We start from the raw sequence: 20231 nt of genomic DNA on the forward strand, positions 1-20231 counted from the left end.
ATTCCACAAAACAGTAATCTAAGTCTCTGGCTCACGATACAAGACAAAGAGCAAAATACACCTGAAACAGATAGAAGAAAAAGTAAAGATGAAACAAAAATCAACCTAATTTAAACTAGAAAATAATATAAGAAATTATTGCAATAAGGCTCATTAACCAAAAATAAAATTTATAAACCTCTAGCAAGATTCACAAAAATAAAAAGAGAGAAGACAAAAATCACCAATACCAGGAATAAAAAGTTTAGTATCACTACAGATCCTGCAGCCATTAAAAAGATAAGGGAATGCTACAAACACTTCTCTGCTCATGAATGCGACAGCTTTAAAAAAATGAGCCAATTTCTCTAAAACCACAAACTACTAAGACTAAGCTAAGATGAAATAAGTGATCTAGATAGTCCCAGAACCATTCAAGAAATTGAATTTATTGCTTAAAAGCTCTGAAAAAAAAATGTGTAAGCCCAGATGGATTCACTGGGGAATTCTACCAAACATGTTAAACAAAAATAACATTTGTTTTCCATACTTTCTTTCAGAAATTTCCACAATTTCTTTCAGAAAATAGAAGTAGGCAGAATATTCTCAACTCATTTAATGAGGCCCATCATTTCTCTGATATTATAATCAGATAAATGTAGTACGAAAATAAAGAAAACTACAATATACCTTTTAAACTTAGACACTAAAATCATCAACAAAATACCAGCAGATCTCATCCAACAATATGTAAAAATAATTATACATAATGATCAACTGGGATTTATTTCAGGTATGCAAAGCAGGATCAGCATTTGAAAATTTATGAAACCCATTATATCAACAAGCTAAAATAGAAAAATCACACAATCATATCAATTGGTGCAGTTAAACACTTGACAAAATTCAGTACCAATTCATAATACAATCTCTTAGCAATTTAAAAATAGAGGGGAATTAGCTCCAATCGATAAAGACCATCTACAAAAACTCTACAGCTAACATCATACTTAGTTGTGAAAACCTGAATTCTTTCTCCCACGATTGAAAACAAGGCAAAAATGTCAGGTGTTCACTATCTCCATTTACTGATGGCATATCTCAAGAAATCTAAGAAAAAACAAAAACTCTAGAACTAATAAATGAGTCAAAAAATGTTGCAAGGTACAAAGTCAACACAAGAAAACAAAACACATTTCTACAGGTCAACAGTGAACATGCCAAAAGTCTAATACCATTTATAATCCTTCCAAAAAAATGCTTAGGTATACACTGAGCAAAATATGGACAGAATTGGTATACTGAAAATCAGAAAACAATGATGAAAGAAATCAGGGAAGACCTAAATAAATGGAAAAATACACTGTGTTCAAGGATTGGAAGACAACAATAAAGATGCCAATTTTCCCCAAACTGAGCTAAAGGTTTAATACAATTCCCAATAAAATCTCAGCAAAGTTTTTTTTTCCCAAATTAAACTTGTTTAAACATTTATATTAAAAGGCATAGGCCCTAAAGTAGATCAAATGGCCTTGCTAAATAAGAATAATTCTATCCAATATTAAGTCTACAGTAACCAAGATCGTATGGTACTGGTGTAGGGACACACACAGAGATCAATGGAATGGAATAGAGAACTCATAAACAGACCTACACAAATATGTTCAACTCATCTTTGACAAAAGTGCAAAAGAATTTAAGTGGAAGAATATCTTTTTCAACAAATGGTGTTGGAGCAATTGGACATCAACACGTAAAAAGAAATTTTGAGCTAAACCCTACACTTTATACAAATGAACTCAAGTGGAAATGTAATGTCATTAAATAACTAAAGTAATCACTGAGTGGCAAAACATATCTGCATTACACATAACTAATAAAAGTCTGGTACCCAAAATGCAGAAATAAAATGCCTACCCATCTTTACAAAACAGAAACACATAATAGAAATATGAGCAAAGGGCTTGAAAATAAATCTAACAAAAGGGGAGGTTCAAATGGCCAATGAAAGATGCTCAACTTCATAAGTAATCTAGAAAATGCAAATTAAAGAGATGATAATAGATACTGACACTCACTAGATTAGCAAAATTAAAATGGTGTGCCAGTACCAGTAATGGTGAGGATGCAGAGCAGCAGAAATTATCATACAATACTGATCAGGATAAATATTAATGCAATCCCTCTGGAAAACATTTTGTTGTTATCCAGATAGATGAAAATATGTCTATCCAGTAATCGTACTTCTGGGGAAAAATAAAAACTTCCCAGATATGTCCCAGAAGACATATATAAGAATTTTCATAACAGAATTAGAATTATTTGTCAAAAACTAGACACAAACTAAATGATCATCATCAGTAGAATAGATAAGTATGTTTTGGTATAGTGTAATATACTATTCAATAATGAAAATGAATAAGGTACAGATCAACATACAGTAGGGTTTACCTTCTCAACTGGACATTGAACAAAGAGAAAAAAATTATATAAAACTGTGACTCCTTGTTTATAAAGCTTAAAAACTCAACTGGGAAGCATACATCGATGGCAAAACTACAATGAAAATTAAAAATTGTGACATGCTTACCTTTGGTGGGGGTGGAGAAGCATCTTGTGATTGGGGGACATGGGGCAACTCTGGAGTTCTAGCAGTCTTCTCTTTCTTATCCTCATTGTGGTTGGCATTATTTGTGTTTCTTTTTAAATTACATAAATATATTTTATTTATTCTTTTGTATGTAGATTATATCTCACAATAAAAATGAATATACTAACAAATTAGGAAGTAAAACAGCAAGCAAATAAAATCTTAGCAGAAAGTCTTGAAGACTATGTGTATAACTTAAGAACATGAAAAAAAAAAAAAACTCTTAACCAAGAAGTCTAAAACTTTCAAGATAAAAGAAAATTTAAAATTTAAAATTTCTTATAGCAAACAATATTACTATAAGCCAATATGGCTCATTAAAATATAAGGAGGAAGAGGAGAAGTACGCTGGCTAATTTTATGGAGACTTGACTGGGCCATAAGGTGCCCAGACATTTGGTCAAACATTACTCGGGCTGTTTCTATGTGGATGTTTTTGGATGAAATTAACATTTGAATTTGTAGACCGATTAAAGTAGATTACTCTTCCCTGTGTGAGTGGGCTTCATTCAATCAACTGATGACTAGAATAGAACAATAGGGCTGAGTAAGAGGAGATTTCTTCTGCCTGACTGCTTTGTGCTGGGATATTGATCTTATTGTGCTGGGATAGTGCTCAGATTGCAATTTCCACCATCAGCTCTCCTGGTTCTCAGGCCTTCAGACTCAGACTAGAACTATCCCCTCTTCTAGGTTTCCAGTTTTCCAACGACAGATCTTGAGATTTCTCAGCCTTCATAATCATAAATCTATTTCCAATTCTTATCATAAATTTGTATCTCTACCTATATCTGTAACTATATCTATATTTCTATCCAGACCTATATCTCCTACTGGTTCTGTTTCTTTGGAGAATACTGACTAATGCAGAGGGAAAATACTTAAGATAGACCAGAAAAAAAAAAACCAAGGAGTATGCTGAAAAATAAGGCAGAGTATATGAATAGGTAGTTCGCAGAGAAACAAAAAAGAAAAAGTGTGTGCAATACATATATGAACGTAGACTCAGAATTAGCACTATGAGAATTTCAAATTAAACTAACAATGACATATAATTACCTATAGGAGTTGCAATATTTACAAAAAGGGGCAAAGAAAAGAAGCCTCAAGCATGATAGGGAGGGACTAGAGTGGAAGAACACAGGTGGAGATGTTAATTGGTACCCATTGGTGTCATGCAGAAGAAGGGATAGGATGCTTTATAAGCCCATTTTCAGCAGGGCCTTGCTCTGAACTGAGCCCATCATCTCACCACACGCACATCTCAGCCTGCTGATAGACTACTATTTGTAATTCCCCTGGTGGTGCCCTCACTCTTCCTCACGCTTCCTCCTCAAGGCACAGAGCGTCAGTCATCCAGACAAGCTGCTTCTCTGTCCTAAAATTATTTTAATATGAGTGCTGAGCTGAGACCAGAACCTAAGGAGGGCCAGACCCAGGCTGGGCTAGATGCAGCTTATTTTACAGCTGCATAAGAGTGGTTTTTCTTTTTTTGTTTATTTTGGTTTATGTTTTGTTTCATATATATTTTTTGAGAGTGGTATTTCTCATGATTCTCCTTCACACCCTCCAGGCCTGATCCTTTGCAGTGAGGCAGATACAGCAATAAAGGTGGGACATGGCCCAGAGCCCGGTTCCATACTGTGTCTCACTTAGCCATGGATTGAGTCACAGGGACTGAGCAGGCCCATACTGAGGTGTTCCTTCAGCCTTACATTGCTTAAGTATTTATTTAAGCGTTGTTTCGTGGAGAGGCTGGAACATGAAAGAAAGCAAGAACTGGACAGACTCCTCCTCCCCGGAGAGTAGTTGAGTGACAATGAGTTGTCATTTAAACTTGCCCCTAAGGGTTCTGATTCTCATGCCAAGCATTTTAAATCTGATGAAAAGAATTCTGTTAAATAGACCTTTTTGCTCGGAGTGCAAAAGATTTTTCTAACTTTGTCATCATGGCATGAAGAGAACATGAAAATAAGTTACATTCGGCATGGTGAGTTAAACTGAGCAAGCAGCACATGGCCAGCAGCGCTCAGCCCTGGGGCTATCAGTCTCTCCAGGCCCCTGCCTGGGCTGAGAGGGTCCACATCTCGCAGTCTCCGAGTGCACACGCGCAGTCCCATTGAGAAGCCCTACTGTGAGGCTGCTTTTTCAGGATTGCCCCTCTGGAGACTGCTTCCGGCATACCTCTTTCTCATGCCCCACTCTTACCAAAGCATCCTTAAAAGTGTATGGCTGGGGCACTGGACTTTAAGGGTTTTGAAAAGAATAAAAGAATTGACAATGGCCAGGATACTTCACGAAGAGGCAGAAGAGCTTTATTGTTGTATAAGGTAAGGTGGGAAGGTAAGATCAGGATCCAGGATGGGTTCTTGGGCCATGACAACAGACAAAACACTTCACAAGGTGTGTCAGCCCAAAGGAAGGAGAAAAAGGGGCAGGAGAAGCATCATTCTGGGACAGGTCCTGGCTGCAAGTTTCTCCATAAGTGTTTCTCTGTGATGTTTGAGGTCTGGTCAGCAGCAGCCCCCAGAGCTGTGGCAGCAGCTAGAGCCCCCAGAGGGTTCACACTCACAGCAGTCTGGGCTCTGGTGCCGGTGCCGGTGGAAGAGACAGGGCCTGTGGTGGCTCAGACAGCAACTGCCACCCCCAGAGCTCCAGCAGCCCCCAGAGCTGGAGCCGCAGCAGGAAGAGACTGGAGGTGGGCATGGGGCTGGGCACTGGGGTGGGCACTTTGGAGGACACTTGAGTGGGCATTTTGGGGGGCACTTGGAAGGGGGCTGGCACTGCTGCTGGTTTTGCTGGCAGGACATCTCAGTGCGACTTTTTCAACCTGAAAGTTGAAATAATCAAACCCTTTAGCTGTGAAAAGGCAAGGATGGTAATTTTATCTCTTTTAAAACTAAATCATATGGTGACGGTGAATAATATTCAGTGTGTGTATATGTATACACATACACACATATGTATCAACAAGTGAAAGAAAACAACTTAAATCTTTCCTGCTGAATGAAGATATATACTTGAAAATCAGATGCAATAAGAAGCTTCTTATTCTGTCTTTTAGTAGATAGGCAGTATCTTCAAATCTTCATAACCTTGAATAGAGTATTCACACCCAACAAAGTATCCATTTTTGAAATATAAGAATAAGCCCTTGATGAAACCGTCAGATACACATTTCTCATAGCCCAAGGCAAGATTTCCAGAAACTCAAGTCAGATTGTCTCTCTTTTCTGCACATAATAGCACAGAATCAAAGACATAACTCTCTGAAGCCTTCGTTCATCCTCCCATTCCCCTGTGCCCTCTGGTCTCCCAGGTTGCCACTCACCGTGGTCACACACAGCACAGACACGTCCCAGGGGAGTCAGAGCAGATGAGGTGCTGGAGCTGAGTATGTCTTTTATAGGCTCAGGCTTGGCTCTGGGAAGAGCAGGAGGTGGCTCTTGCACAACCAGGCATGTGCTGGGTCATTCCTGACATTCCCCTGCCTTCTTGTCCCTACAATCCAAGGAAGCACTGGGAGCTCCCAATACCTCCCTCCGGGACGAGGGTCTAAAGGAGCTTTAACCAGTCACAGCCTCTTCCAGGCCGGGTACCTGTGGAGCTGCCAGAAGATTCTTAAGGAACTCGTGCCTGGACAGCCTGGACAAAGGCTCAAAGAGTGACTTCTAAGAACACCAGAGATCCTTGCCATAGCTTCTCTGTGGAAGTGTGCTATTCCAGTTTCTTCCCATCCCCGAGTATGGTTTTCCAAGCCTGCTTCCACAGCTAAGCAGGTTTCTTTGTGGCATTGAGTCAGAGACCAATTCCTTCATGGAATACTCCTCCCCTTCTGCTCAGACCCTCATTCCTGACCCCATGTCCCTGTGTAGCCCACAGAACCCTGCTAACAGGATTAATAAGTGATTCAAGATGGTTTCTTCAGATTTGGTGGTGATGATCATTGTGACTAAACTTCTTCACTTAGAAATTAAAATGTCTACTGTGTAACAAGGCAGTTTTTAAAATAAGGCAATAGTTTCTTGAACTGGACTCAGAAGAGCTCTGTGTTTATGAGCCCAGTCACCTCAAAGACTTTATTTAGACAATCTAAATCCTCAACTGTAAAACAGGCCTATTAGCACCTTCCTCTCTGAATTGTTGGTTCCATCAAGTGAGGCTTTAGCACATGATAAGGCACAAGGAAGACACTTAAACAAAGTCAATTTTTAAAAGAACAGGGGCAGGATGTGAGACAGAAAAATGGACAATATTCAGTTCCTGTCTTTGAAATTTTTATTTAAAAATATAGGTAGGCTAGCAAAGACTCTCTTAAGAATGTACAGTGTACATTCAGGATTTTGAGAAGTCTAATTATTTCTTGTCAAGAGGATGATGGGAATCAAATGATTTATTTAATCTTGTTGGTGAATGACAGGAGAGTAAGGAATCTGATACCATTTTGGATAAGATACATTCATCCATTAATCAATTTATTTCATCTATCCATCAAACATTTACTGATAACTTACTATATGGCATAAGTTAGAATACAGCTTTTGAAAAAGATAGTCCCTTCTTTCATATACCCTTGATCTAGAAGGTAGACGTATATGGTCTTTACATTTCTGTCATACTAAGAGATGCCCCATCTCCAATAGTTTTATTTTCTAGTCTCAGATGTAGTTCCCTACCCTTGAGGGTGTTCACATCAAGAGTAAAAAATGTTGATATCCAAACATAGCAGTTAATCAAAAAGATACTATTTTGTCAGCTATGAGGTATTCAGTGATCATCTATCCAAACACTTTGGTTTATAGAGGTGAATACCGTGTGTGTTGTGTGACCTCTAGGAATTCACAATTCAGTGGACATTCTGAAGACCTCTGTGAAATTTATGTGCATACAAAATGAGTCTATTTTCCAAGGAGATTGTTGGGAAACCGGATCACCTGACAATGCCTGAGGGGATGTCATGCCAGGTTCCTCATTCTCCTTGACAAAGATGGTAGTAACCACGAAGGAAGAGAATGGGATGGGCTGTGCCTTTATGAATGTGTGTGTGTGTGTGTGTGTAGGCAGCATGGGCATGAGTGTGCGTTTGCAAGGCCGGGAACAAGCACAGCAGTGTGGCCAAGGGTTGGAGAGAAGACCACAAAGCTGCTATGTGCCTCATTCACAGGAAGCCAGTCTCAGGAGACAAAATGTCCTTCCACATTTTTTATGATAAAATATATCAGCCACTGTTAGAGATCAGGCTTACAGCCTTTGACACCAGTAAGAATTCTAGGTAATCTTGGCTTTATGTCCACAGTCATTAAGTCACCAGAGCATGAGCTCGGGATCAGGTCTTACCCCTTGTTTCTTTTCCTGGGGAGTCTAGCAGTTGACTGTAGACTATTGATTAGATGGATGAATGAATGAATTAAATGTTATTAGAAGAATTACCTGGGAGTTATTTAAAGTACTTCCTTTAAGCCACCTCCACCTCCCCTTTGCCTAGAAAGTCACTAACCTGCAGTTTGATCCTGCCAAATGTCGTAAGAGGCAAATATTTTTGCTGTGACCTCAAACTAACTCTATCACAAAACCTACTGATCTCCAGAACATGTTCTCTCTTTGTGGTACTTCCTCTCTTATTCACCAGTCATGGGACCTTACCAATGTCACTCATCCCTCTCCTTCAGCTTCTGCAAGTAGTAGGTTGATTATTTTATAGTTTCTTCTTGTAAAATGCATCTCTTAGCTCATTTCAACCTCTCCTTCCCACTGAAAACTGATAACCCCAGTCCTAAGCCACCAGCTCATAGAGCAGACCTGGAGGTGAGGTTGGGGGCAATAGTTTCCTAACAAGGGATGGCTACATGGTGACCTGGATCCCTGAAACTATTGCCCAGTGGCAAGATTCCTACTGAAGCCATTTATAATGTTTGGACAGAAGAAGCTGGAATCTCCCGTGATTTTCCAAAGGGACAGAAGAGGAGACAAGAATATCAAGAATATCTAGACATGTACATTTAATGTGTAAGAATCACACCCTGCTCCTCCTGGAGCCAGAATGAACCCTACAACCTGCTCCAGGACCCTCTATATGAGGCATCCTTGGCCCTGGTCCTGGTCCGTTATCTGTTTTTACTTCTCAGGTACCGGTCCTCTTCTTGGTCTATCATTATTGTGAGTTTATCCAGAGAAGCCAAGGAAGGGGCCCTAATCAGGAGTGGGGCAGACAAATAGAGAGCCCCTTTGGGAGACTGGATCTTCAGAAAGGACAGAAGGACATGGGGGGAGAGAAGGGCACGAGGAATAGAGGGTCATTTGTACAGTATGGGAACTAGCGGAGAAACATTAGTATGTCAGAGAAGGAAATTAGGGAATACCTGCTTTAAGTCTAGCTTGCTGAGAAGAACTTACTATAAGCTGTGTGAATTTCACACAGTAAATAGTGCAGGCCTTCCCAGTTTAACTGTAGAGAACTGCTTGAGATCACAGACTCTGTAGCTAAATCACCTAGATTTGGATTCTAAGAACCAGGTACTTGCTATGGAACCTTAAAAATGTTCCCAAAATTGTCTGTGACTCTGTTTTCTCATCTATGAAGTGTGTAAAATAACTGTAATTACCTAATAGCAATGTTGTATGAATTAAATAGTACATATCTTATAACAAGTAAAAAAGTTTAGAATTGCATACTTCTACAATTACTGTACATAGTTCTGAATTAGGTGTGAAGATGGAGCAATCCAACCAGCATGGGGGTTGACTAGGACTGAAATCTCACCTAGCAAGGCCAAAGAGCAACCATGAAATAGTAACATAGGGAATGTCTTTCTTAATATTAATGGTTTTGTCAGTTGCTTACAAGCAGAGGGAGAATTGTTTAGAAAAAGAAAAGTATCCTTATTCTAGGTTTACACTTGTGTTGTGCTGAATTCACTTTCAGCTGAACTCACATTGACATATCCTGCCAACTGAGCCAGCAATAGTAAGAGTCCCTCCCAGGAGCTGGCCAATATGCTCATCCCTCAGTCTCCTGAGTTCTTTTTAGCACTGGGGGTAGTGCTGGTCCTGCTCTGGGAGCAGCTGCTTCTGGAGTTAGCACAGGCAACACACAGTCAGCCGACCTTGGTTTCAGAGCTGCTGCGGCAGCAGCGACAGAGCCTGGGGAGTCAGAGAGAGAGCAGCGCCACAGCTCTCAGATACTGCTGTGGATCTCAGAAGGTCCGAGTTGAGATAACCACACACAAGAATCCACCCTGGCCCCAAACTCCTTTTCTATTCCCCCCTCTTTCTGGGCTGACCCTTTGGGGACACAAGAGGGTGACCAGGTAGAATTTTCACTCCATTTGGAGATGAAAGTTCTCTCTGGGGATTCTGGCCCCGGTGACAATCCATTGACCTTTTCCTTTTCACAATGTGTTCTAGTTACTGTTGACTGTCTTCACTTGGGTCATGTTTCTAATAGCCCAACTCAGAGTTAATCATCTGCCATCTTCCCCCTCTAGATATATTTGAAAGAGATGAAGCCATAACACCAAATATGGTTTCTGATTGCACAAAACACTTCTTCTCAGAGTCTCACCCTTTTCCTGCCCTTGAGAGATGATCCAGACCCCTGATCTTTGGCCCACCTCTGGGTGATGGGTGGATTAGAGGTGGGGAGACAGCAGAAGTAACCTGGAGTCTCCACCAGCCATCCATAAGCCAGGTCTTGTGCCTATCTTCAGGGAGCTCCCCACAGCACTCCAGACCTCAGCTGCAGGCAGTGAATTCCCCTGCCTAATCAACCTTCCACACAGGCTTGCCTCAGTGCATACAGCAGAGCCCATAAAGGTGGAACTGTGGGCAGGACGTTCCTGAATGTTGTGTTAAGAGGTAAGTGAAGTGTACCCAAAGAGTCTGTGTCACTATTTCCAGAAACCCAGCAATCCAGATGTCTTTTCTCAGCAGGTCAAACTATATCCAGAACTACTTGATTGGATGTGTGCCCAATATACATGCTCCCTTCATTCTTAATGTACATCTTCAAATTCTGTCCAGAACCAAACCATGTCTAGATATTAAAATTTACACTTCTTCATCCTCCTTGTACATACAAGCAGCCAGGGAGATTTAGGAAGTCGTTGGGGCTTTAGGAAAGCGCACGTAAGAGGCTTTACAGGGGTCAGGGCCTTTTACCCACCGTTTCTCCTTCTTCCTAGCTGAAGCACAGCCTTGCAGATCAGAACTGTATCAGGCACCTCAAGATTACCAACTGCCTCCCAGGAAACAACCACTTAAAATGAAATAATGAGACAGAGGTGTATCCATCTCTGAAGACTCCGTGGAACCACTGCAACAGCCATGGACTACCAACTTCTGACTTCATCACATATGAGTGGAAATAGACTGCCTTCTTTTTAAAATTGCTATCATTTTGAGTTCCTGTGATAGCAGAAGAAAATAACTTCTAACACACATGCACACGTGCCAAACACAAGGTAAGACGCAATGAAAAGCAAATAGTTATGCTGGAAATTATCCTGTGTATGGAAGGTTAGATAGAGAAAGGATTATGCTCACTAAAAGAGTACATGGAGGCCTGGATAGTAGGCCCACTGGGGATTGCTCCCACTTAAGGCAGAGGCCCCTGAAAGCAGACTCAGTGCCCACCTCTCTGCAGGCCAGCCTTCACCTATCCCAGGCAACCTTAGGTCCCCTGCTTTGTGTTCCATTTTATACTGTTTGGGTTTTTTTGTTTATTTTGTTTGCCGACATGTAAACACTAAAGACAAGGGAAAATTTCTTAACCAACTCAAAAAACCCTGAAGCTATAAAAGCAAAGAAAGTCATGTTTGAGTATATAAAAACTAAAAATGTTTCCATAGCAAAAGTTATTACAAACAGAGTCAAGTAAATCTGATACATTAAATATTTTAATAAAGGCAGATCAAGGTTCATATCCGTTATATATCAGAGCTCTTGAAAATTGAAAAGAAAATTTGAAGTTGTATTATGAAAGTTGTAGAAATGGCCAATGTGCATGTTTTTAGCAGAACAAAATTACTACTGGTCAGGGACTTGAAATTTCAGTTGATAATGAGACTAGCTGAGCAGAAGCTCTTTAGTTTAATTAGATCCCATTTGTCAGTTTGGGCTTTTGTTACAATTGCTTTTGCTGTTTTAGTCATGAAGCCTTTGCTGATGCCTATGTCCTGAATGGTATTGCCTAGGTTTTCTTCTAGGGTTTTTATACTTTCGGGTTTTATGTTTAAGTCCTTAATGTCCCTCTTGAGTTAATTTTTGTATAAGGTGTAAGGAAGGGGTCGAGTTTCTGTTTTCTGCACATGGTTAGCCAGTTTTTCCAGCACCATTTATTAAATAGGGAATCCTTTCCCCATTGCTTTTTTTTTTTTTTTTTTTTTTTGGTCAGGTTTGTCGAAGATCAAATGGTCGTAGAGGTGTGGCATTATTTCTGAGGCCTCTGTTTTGTTCCATTGCTCTACGTATCTGTTTAGGTATCAGTACCATGCTGTTTTGGTTACTGTAGCCCTGTAGTACAGTTTGAAGTCAGGTAGTGTGATGCCTCCAGCTTTGTTCCTTTTGCTTAGGATTGTCTTGGCTATACGGGCTCTTTTTTGGTTCCATATGAAATTTAAAGTAGTTTTTTTGTAGTTGTGTGAAAAAAGTCAGTGGTAGCTTGATGGAAAGAGCATTGAATCTATAAATTACTCTGGGCAGTATGGCCATTTTCAAGATATTGATTCTTCCTATCCATGAGCGTGGAATGTTTTCCATTTGTTTGTGTCCTCTCTTGTTTCCTTGAGCAGTGGTTTGTAGTTCTCCTTGAAGAATTCCTTCACCTCCCTTGCAAGTTTATATTCCTAGGTATTTTATTTTCTTTGTAGCAGTTGCGAATGGGAGTTCACTCATGGTTTGGCTCTCTGCTTGTCTATTATTGGTGTATAAGAATGCTTGTGATTTTTGCACATTGATTTTGTATCTTGAGACTTTGCTGAAGTTGTTTATCAGCTTAAAGAGTTTTTGGGCTGAGACGATAGGGTTTTCTGAATATACAGTCATGTCATCTGCAAAGAGATTCGATTTGATGTCCTCTCTTCCTATTTGAATACCCTTTATTTCCTTATCTTGCCTGATTGTTCTGGCCAGAACTTCCGATACTATGTTGAATAGGAGTGGTGAGAGAGGGCACCCTTGTCTTGTGCCGATTTTCAAAGGGAATGCTTCCAACTTTTGCCCATTCAGTATGATATTGGCTATGGGATTGTCATAAATTGCTCTTATTATTTTGAAATATGTTCCATCAATACCTAGCTTATTGAGAGTTTTTATCATGAAGGGGTGTTGAATTTTATCAAAGGCCTTTTCTGCATCTATTGAGATAATCATGTGGTTTTTGTCATTGGTTCTGTTTATGTGATGGATTATGTTTATTGATTTCTGTATGTTGAACCAGCCTTGCATCCCAGGGATGAAGCTGACTTAAATGTGGTGGATAAGCTTTTTGATGTGCTGCTGGAATCAGTTTGCCAGTATTTTATTGAGGATTTTTGCATTGATGTTCATCAGTGATATTGGCCTGAAATTTTCTATTTTTGTCGCGTCTCTGCCAGATTTTAAAATCAGGATGATGCTGGCCTCATAAAATGAGTTAGGGAAGATTCCCTCTTTTTCTATCTTTTGGAATAGTTTCAGAAGGAATGCTATCATCTCCTCTTTGTACCTCTGGTAGAATTTGACTGTGAATCTGTCTGGTCCTGGGTTTTTTTTTTGGTTGGTAGTCTGTTAATTATTGCCTCAATTTCAGAACTTGTTATCGGTCTATTCAGGGATTCGACTTCTTCCTAGTTTAGTATTGGGAGAGTTTCTGTGTCCAGGAATTTATCCATTTCTTCTAGATTTTCTAGTTTATTTGCATAGAGGTGTTGCATAGTATTCTTTGATGGTAGTTTGTATTTCTGTGTTATCAGTGGTGATACGCTCTATCACTTTTTATTGTGTCTATTTGACTCTTCTCTCACTTCTTCTTTATTAGTCTGGCTAGTGGCCTATGTATTTTGTTAATCTTTTCAAAAAATAATGTCATCAGAGTGAATAGGCAACCTACAGAATGGGAGAAAATTTTTGCAATCTATCCATCTGACAAAGGTCTAATGTTCAGAATCTACAAGGAACTTAAACAAATTTTCAAGAATAAAGCAAACAACCCCATCAAAAAGTGGGCAAAGGGTATGAACAGACACTTCTCAAAAGAAAACATTTATGCAGTCAACAAACATATAAAAAAAAACTCATCATCACTGGTCATTAGAGAAATGCAAATCAAAACCACAATGAGATACCATCTCAGGCTAGTTAGAATGGTGATCATTAAAAAGTCTGGAAACAACTGATGCTCGAGACGATGCAGAGAAATAGGAATGCTTTTACACCATTGGTGGGACTGTAAATTAGTTCACCCATTATGGAAGACAGTGTGGCGATTCCTCCAGTATATAGAACCAGAAATACTATTTGACCCAGCAATCCCATTAATGGGTATATATCCAAAGGATTATAAATCATTCTACTAGAAAGACAGATGCACATGTAGGTTTATAGCACCACTGTTTATAATAGCAAAGACTTGGAACCAACCCAAATGCCCATCAATGATACAGTGGATAAAGAAAATGTGGCACATATACACCATGGAATACTATGCAGCCATAAAAAGAATGAGTTTATGTCCTTTACAGGGACATGGATGAAGCTGGAAACCATCATCCTCAGCAAACTAACACAGGAACAGAAAACCAAACACCACATGTTCTCACTAATAAGTGGGAGCTGAACAATAAGAACACATAGACATAGGGCAGGGAATATCACACATTGGGGCATACTAGGGTTAGAGGTAAGAGGAGGGAGAGCATTAGGAAAAATATATAATGCATGCAGAGCTTAAAACCTAGATGATGGGTTCATAGGCACAGCAAACCACCATGGCACATATACACCTACATAACAAACCTGTATATTCAACTCACGTATCCCAGAACTTAAAGTAAAATAAAAAAAAAAAAAAGAATGAGACTGGCAAAAATAATAAACAGCATTAAATCAAATAAAGTGACTCAGTGCAAAGGGTAATTTAAAATGCAGAGAATATGGAATCTCGGACTGGTTAAAGAGCTAGGTGTTTTTCTTAGCAGAAGTAAGGGTGAGGAGGCAGCTGAACATTTTAATAACAGACTCCATCTCTGTCAGATTCTCTCTTCTCTGAATCAATTATCTTCATGTGGACACCTGTCAGCCTGAACCTAAGAAGCACTAGTCCTTATTTCCCCTGCTGTTTCCCTGTTTCCCTCCCCTTCTCCTATTAATACTAAAGATGCCCCAACCATCCTGGCACTTCTCCCCCCTCACATCTGAGGGTGGCTGGACAAAGAAGATAAACATTGAAGGAGAAAAGGTCTAATCTTCCCTACAGCATCTTGTACCATTTATTCACTGTATTTTCAAAGTGGAACCTCCATGTTTTTTGTAATAAAAATCTCCGTCACTCATCACTCACCTGCCCGGCACATAGGCCAAGTGGCAGGACAGCATCCTGGGACTCAGATCTAACACTGAGAGGAATTGAAGACAGGTGTCCGAGGCAGCAAGTCAAAGGGCTGATTTTAACCAGTCACTCTCCCTGAAAAGGAGTTCAGTGACTATGGGCTGTACTTTGCAGAATGAAGAGTCTCAACATTCATTTCAAGCATTTTATTCAACTATTGATTCTAACAGCAGGGAAGTTTTGCTTCATAGAGATGTGTTCTTCTCCATGGAGAAGAAGAAGTCTACAGAGGTTCCCAACCTTCCCAATGTCTGGAATACACAGAACATTAGAACATGTGTCTGACTTAATGGACAGAAAGGCAAAGCTGCCATAGCCAGAGGTGACCCTCTTGGAGCTCCATCCACCCTGCATTTGGGGGAATTAGTTCCTCGGAGCAGCTTTTCATGTATCACCTACTCAGGTCCTGTCCTTGACCCATGAAGAGAATTTCTCTGAGGCACTGACCTTTGGAGGACATTTGAAATCTCAGAAGAGAAGAGAATGACCAAGACAATTTGTGAGTCAGAAATCAGAGCTTTATTATAGCATGAGGTAAAGGAGGAAAAGAAGACCTGCAATTGAGGTGCTCCATCAAGTGCCAAGTTCTTCCAGGGAAGCCCCATGAGTCTTGGTGGCCCCTGTCCACCCATGAATGGAATGAGAGGAAATGGAAAGAGTTAAGCATCAGGTTGTAGCAGGTTCTTGAACATTCTGTCCAAAGAGTTCTTCTTAGTCTAGGTCAGCAGCAGCCCCCAGAACTGTGGCAGCAGCCAGAGCCCCCAGAAGGTTCACTCTCACAGCAATCTGGGCTCTGGTGCCGGCGCCGGTGGAAGAGACGGGGCCTGTGGTGGCTCACGCAGCAGCCACCACTCCCAGAGCTGCAGCAACCCCCAGAGCTGGGACCACAGCAGCCCCCAGAGCTGGGACCACAGCAGGAAGAGACTGCAGGGGAACATGGAGCTGGGCACTGGGGTGGGCATTTGGGAGGACACTTAGGTGGACATTTTGGGGTACACTTGGGAGGACACTTGGGAGGGGGCTGGCACTGCTGCTGGTTTTGCTGGCAAGACATCCTGGCAGAGTTTAGTGAGCCTAAAACATAATAATGAAACTCTTTAAATATTTAAAACCAACGATCATTTATACCTCTTCTGAAATCAATGCATGGGTGGGAGAAGAATTATATTTAGATTATACAGTCATATCAGTAATCTGAAAGAAACAACTTGAATCTTTCCTCCAAATGAAAGCACATACATTTAAAAATCCACAGAATGAGCTCCTTATTCTTCCTTTCAGGGGAAGCTGGGATTTCTCTATCCTCACAAGCCTGAGTAGAGTATTCACAGCTCCCTGAAATACCTATTTCCTTAATACAAGCCCTAAGGTCCAGCTAGGTGTTGCAGGACACACCAGGGTGTCCTCTGGAAAAAGATTTTGCAATGAAACCTCCAGATAAAAGGACTTGGCTTGAAGTATTAGCCAGTTTCCATGGTGGAAATATGCCCAACACGGCAGTTTTGAAGTTACTCATGTGAAGTCACTGAACAAGAATTGGAAAAGATGTGCACAGTTAGCTTTCCCCACCTATATGAGCTCCAGTAGGCCTCAGAGCCTCAATAGATTTGAGGCAGACTGGGTCCTATTCCTGCTCAGCATGGCAGAACACAAGCACACAACTCTCTCTCTCTCCAGCCTACCTCCATCCTCCCCATCCCTCTGCCCTGCTCATACCTCTCTGGTATCCCAGGTTGCCACTCACCCTGGTCACACGCAGGAGCACAGACACGTCCCTGGGGAGTCAGAGCAGATGAGGTGCTGAAGCCTGATGCGTCTTTTATAGGGCCCAGGCTTGGCTCTGAGAAGAGCAGGAGGTGGCTCTTGCACAACCAGGCACGTGCTGGGTCATTCCTGACATTCTTCTGCCTCCTTGTCCCTGCAATCCAAAGAGGCCTCAGGAGTTTCCAGGACTCCTCTCTGGGGCTGGGATCTGGGGAGGCTTTAGCCAGTCAGAGCCTCCACCAGGCGGGAGCCCTAAAGAGTTAACTTAGGGTACCCAAGGGACCCATGCCTGGATGAGATCCTGTTTCCTGCATCTTTTGTATTCGTGTCCTCTGAAGAAACATCAGTTCTGAGCCACAACATTCCCTGACCTTGTAAAAACGTTCCATTATGACTCCCTCTACCCTGAGCAGTTTATCTTCCATGTTCTGCTGTAGATCCAGCCGTTCCAGGGGGCTTCTACAGCCTTGGCTCTTTCTAGGCATCCTACTCCCTTGCCTAGGCTCTCAGCCCTTCCTCCTGGGCTCTGTGTTTCTGCTTTTCCTCCGACTCACCGTGGCAAGCAGATTCAGTGGATTAAATCTGAGTTGGTTCTGTGGTCTAGAGCAAAGAGTATGATTGAGAATAAACAATTCCTTCTAAAATCAGAACATTATTCTTAGTCAGAGGAATTGTACTGAATGTGGTACTGGAATCAGAAAAATTGCATATGCTAATTGAGGGATCTTTGGAAATTGCTAGAACAATTATCAACAATTGCTAGAGTGTCACTATGATACTCACAATGAGTATCAGGTCTCATATGTAATGGCCGTTATAAACCAGGTATACCTATCTCACTGAGCTGTTTTTATTATTAAGTGATAAATAAGAAAGAGCTTAGTGTGACACTGTGTGCCTGATAGACACTTAATAAATATGTTTTTAAAAGAAAAACTAATGCCATGTATTGGATACTTACCCAGGTCTTATGTGGCATTCATTGTCCATATAGAACCCTTACAAGACACTTAGCTTATTTGAAAACTCCCTTAGGAAGTGGACATCATTTCTTGTGGCTTCTGTGGAGAGGGAACTCCTTTCCTACCCTGAAGTAGAGGGTCAGAAAGGGGTCTACTTGTTCAGAGTTCTGATTCGGGGTTGCGCTAGACAGAGTTACCCATTCGTTTATTCATTTATTTTAAACAGATATACTGAGGATGAACTTTGAAAACCTTAGGCTAACTGAAATAAATCAATCCCAAAAGACTGCATTTCTTATGATCCTGTTTATATGAAATGTGTAGTCAACAAATCTGTGGAAATAGAAAGGGAGATGAGGCTTTAGCCAGTTATAGCCTCTCTCAGGCTGGATCCCTGAAGAGCTGACTTAGGGCATCTGAGGAACCAGAGCCTAGACAAGATTCTGTTCCCTGTATCTCATTTTACTTTTATGCACATCCTCTGAGGAAACATCAGTGGCTTCCAGGTACTTTAGCAGGCTGGGAGAAATTAGAAAATTACAACTAATGGATACAGGTTTTCTTTCTGGAGTAATGAAAATGTTCTGGAATTGTAGTGGTGATTGTCCAACTCTATGAATATACTGAAAACCACTGCATTAACACTTTAAATAAATGAACTATATAATATGTGAATTATGTCTCAATGAAAATGTTGAAATTAGAATTGAAAAAGATAGTTATTCACACCTCTGATTAAAACAGAAACAGACCACGCCTTCACACTGTCTAATGCCTACTTGGTGGGGGAGGGTGGATAGGTAGAAAGCATAGTTTCCCATTGTCTGCTTCTACCTGAGGGATTCTATTCACCTATTTATCCAATCTTATTTTCAGACCTGATTCTTGTTCTCAGAGAGCTTTTACCTCAAGGATAAAGTAAGTCCACAGTGTGACCAGAGCAGTGTATTCAAAAGGCATTCCTTGAAAGCCTACAACTTTCTTGGAGCACGTATGTCCAAACATATGGATATAGAGGTGAACAATAAGTAGCCCATGACCTCAAGGACTGCAGAATGTAGTGGCCTTTTTGAAGATGACTGCAGAAAAACTGGTTATCAAAGAAGTGATGTTTGGGGCCTGAACCTCCTGAGTCACTAATTCCCAATGTGATTGAAAGATGTTAGTTCATTCCACTGTCTTCATGGTGATATCACCCTCAGCTTCCTCATACTCTTTGACAAAGATATTTGTAACAATGTTGTAAGTGAGGAAGTAGGGGAGGCAAGCTTGTGTGTGTGTATGTGTGTGTGTGTGTGCACTGTGTGCATGTATGCTGTATTCATATAAAAATGTAAGTGAAATGAACATGCACATACTTGAGCATCTGGATTGAGTGGTTGAATAAGCAATGGAAGGACTAGTGGAAACCAATCCTCTGAGAAACCAGAACTGGGAGATAAACAGCTCTTTTTTGCCCACTTTTTTGCTCACTTTTCCCCTTTATATCTCAAAAAGTGGTAGGAATTGGTTCACAAGTCGGTGAAGAAACACCTGACTACAGGTATTCTTGCTTCTGTCTCCACAGTCTTCACACCATCATGTGTGATCTCTCTGAGCCAGGAGACCCATGGGTCACATTGCTCATGCTCCCTCAGGGACCACCCAAATACGTAATTGCCTCATGAATGTTTGCAGGATCAATGCATCATTTCAGGATCACATGAATGAGTACATAGGTGTCATGAGAAGAATGGCCTGGGGGTGATTTCAGACATTTCATCTGAAGTTCATGTTATCTGGAAAGTCACTCTCCTGTAGGCTGGTCTCTCTAAGTAGCTCCTTGATTTCTCTCCCTGGCAACTTAAACTCCGTATATTCCAGAAAAACACTTCCTACCAAATGTTGGAACTTTATTTTACCTACAGTACAAGAAAAGGCCTTACCATGTCTTTTTATTTGTCTCCCCTTATTTAATAGACTGACTAATCCAAAATTTTCCTGTACCATAACTTTTGATCTTTTTTTCAATATTGTCTAGCAGTATCTAGTGCTAGACAGAGAGACAGGGAGGAGCACAGCGGAGGGGAGTTCTGGGCAAAGCAAGAATTGGCCCGTCTAGTATTTACATACATATTTATATGACCTAAAGTGGATCAGTTTTATACTTATCTTAATTCATCAATTCCATGATACAGTCTTCTAACGTTTGTTAACAGCCCTTAAATCAGTATATACCATATGATTGGTGGCACGTAATAGTTGAATTTGCAGCTTTTTTTCTTTCCTTGTGGTGCATGAAATAAGGGTGCCC

At 40.7% G+C, this 20231-nt stretch overlaps 2 protein-coding genes across 2 annotated transcripts; both read right to left on the reverse strand.

Moving 5' to 3' along the window:
- Positions 1 to 4922: 4922 nt before the first annotated feature.
- LOC102134614 (late cornified envelope protein 2A) lies at positions 4923 to 6007 on the reverse strand. The gene is made up of 2 exons (XM_005541821.3): positions 5961 to 6007; positions 4923 to 5459 (listed from the first exon to the last, which is right to left on the reverse strand). The coding sequence occupies exon 2, from the start codon at positions 5437 to 5439 to the stop codon at positions 5143 to 5145; it is 297 nt and encodes a 98-aa protein (XP_005541878.3). The 5' UTR covers positions 5440 to 5459; positions 5961 to 6007; the 3' UTR covers positions 4923 to 5142.
- A 9705-nt stretch (positions 6008 to 15712) lies between these two features.
- On the reverse strand, positions 15713 to 17006 carry LOC102134981 (late cornified envelope protein 2D). Its single transcript, XM_005541822.4, has 2 exons — positions 16957 to 17006; positions 15713 to 16286 (listed from the first exon to the last, which is right to left on the reverse strand). The coding sequence occupies exon 2, from the start codon at positions 16264 to 16266 to the stop codon at positions 15934 to 15936; it is 333 nt and encodes a 110-aa protein (XP_005541879.3). The 5' UTR covers positions 16267 to 16286; positions 16957 to 17006; the 3' UTR covers positions 15713 to 15933.
- Positions 17007 to 20231: the final 3225 nt, after the last annotated feature.

Source organism: Macaca fascicularis, chromosome 1 (genome assembly GCF_037993035.2).
Source record: "Macaca fascicularis isolate 582-1 chromosome 1, T2T-MFA8v1.1".
NCBI classification, from domain to species: domain Eukaryota; kingdom Metazoa; phylum Chordata; class Mammalia; order Primates; family Cercopithecidae; genus Macaca; species Macaca fascicularis.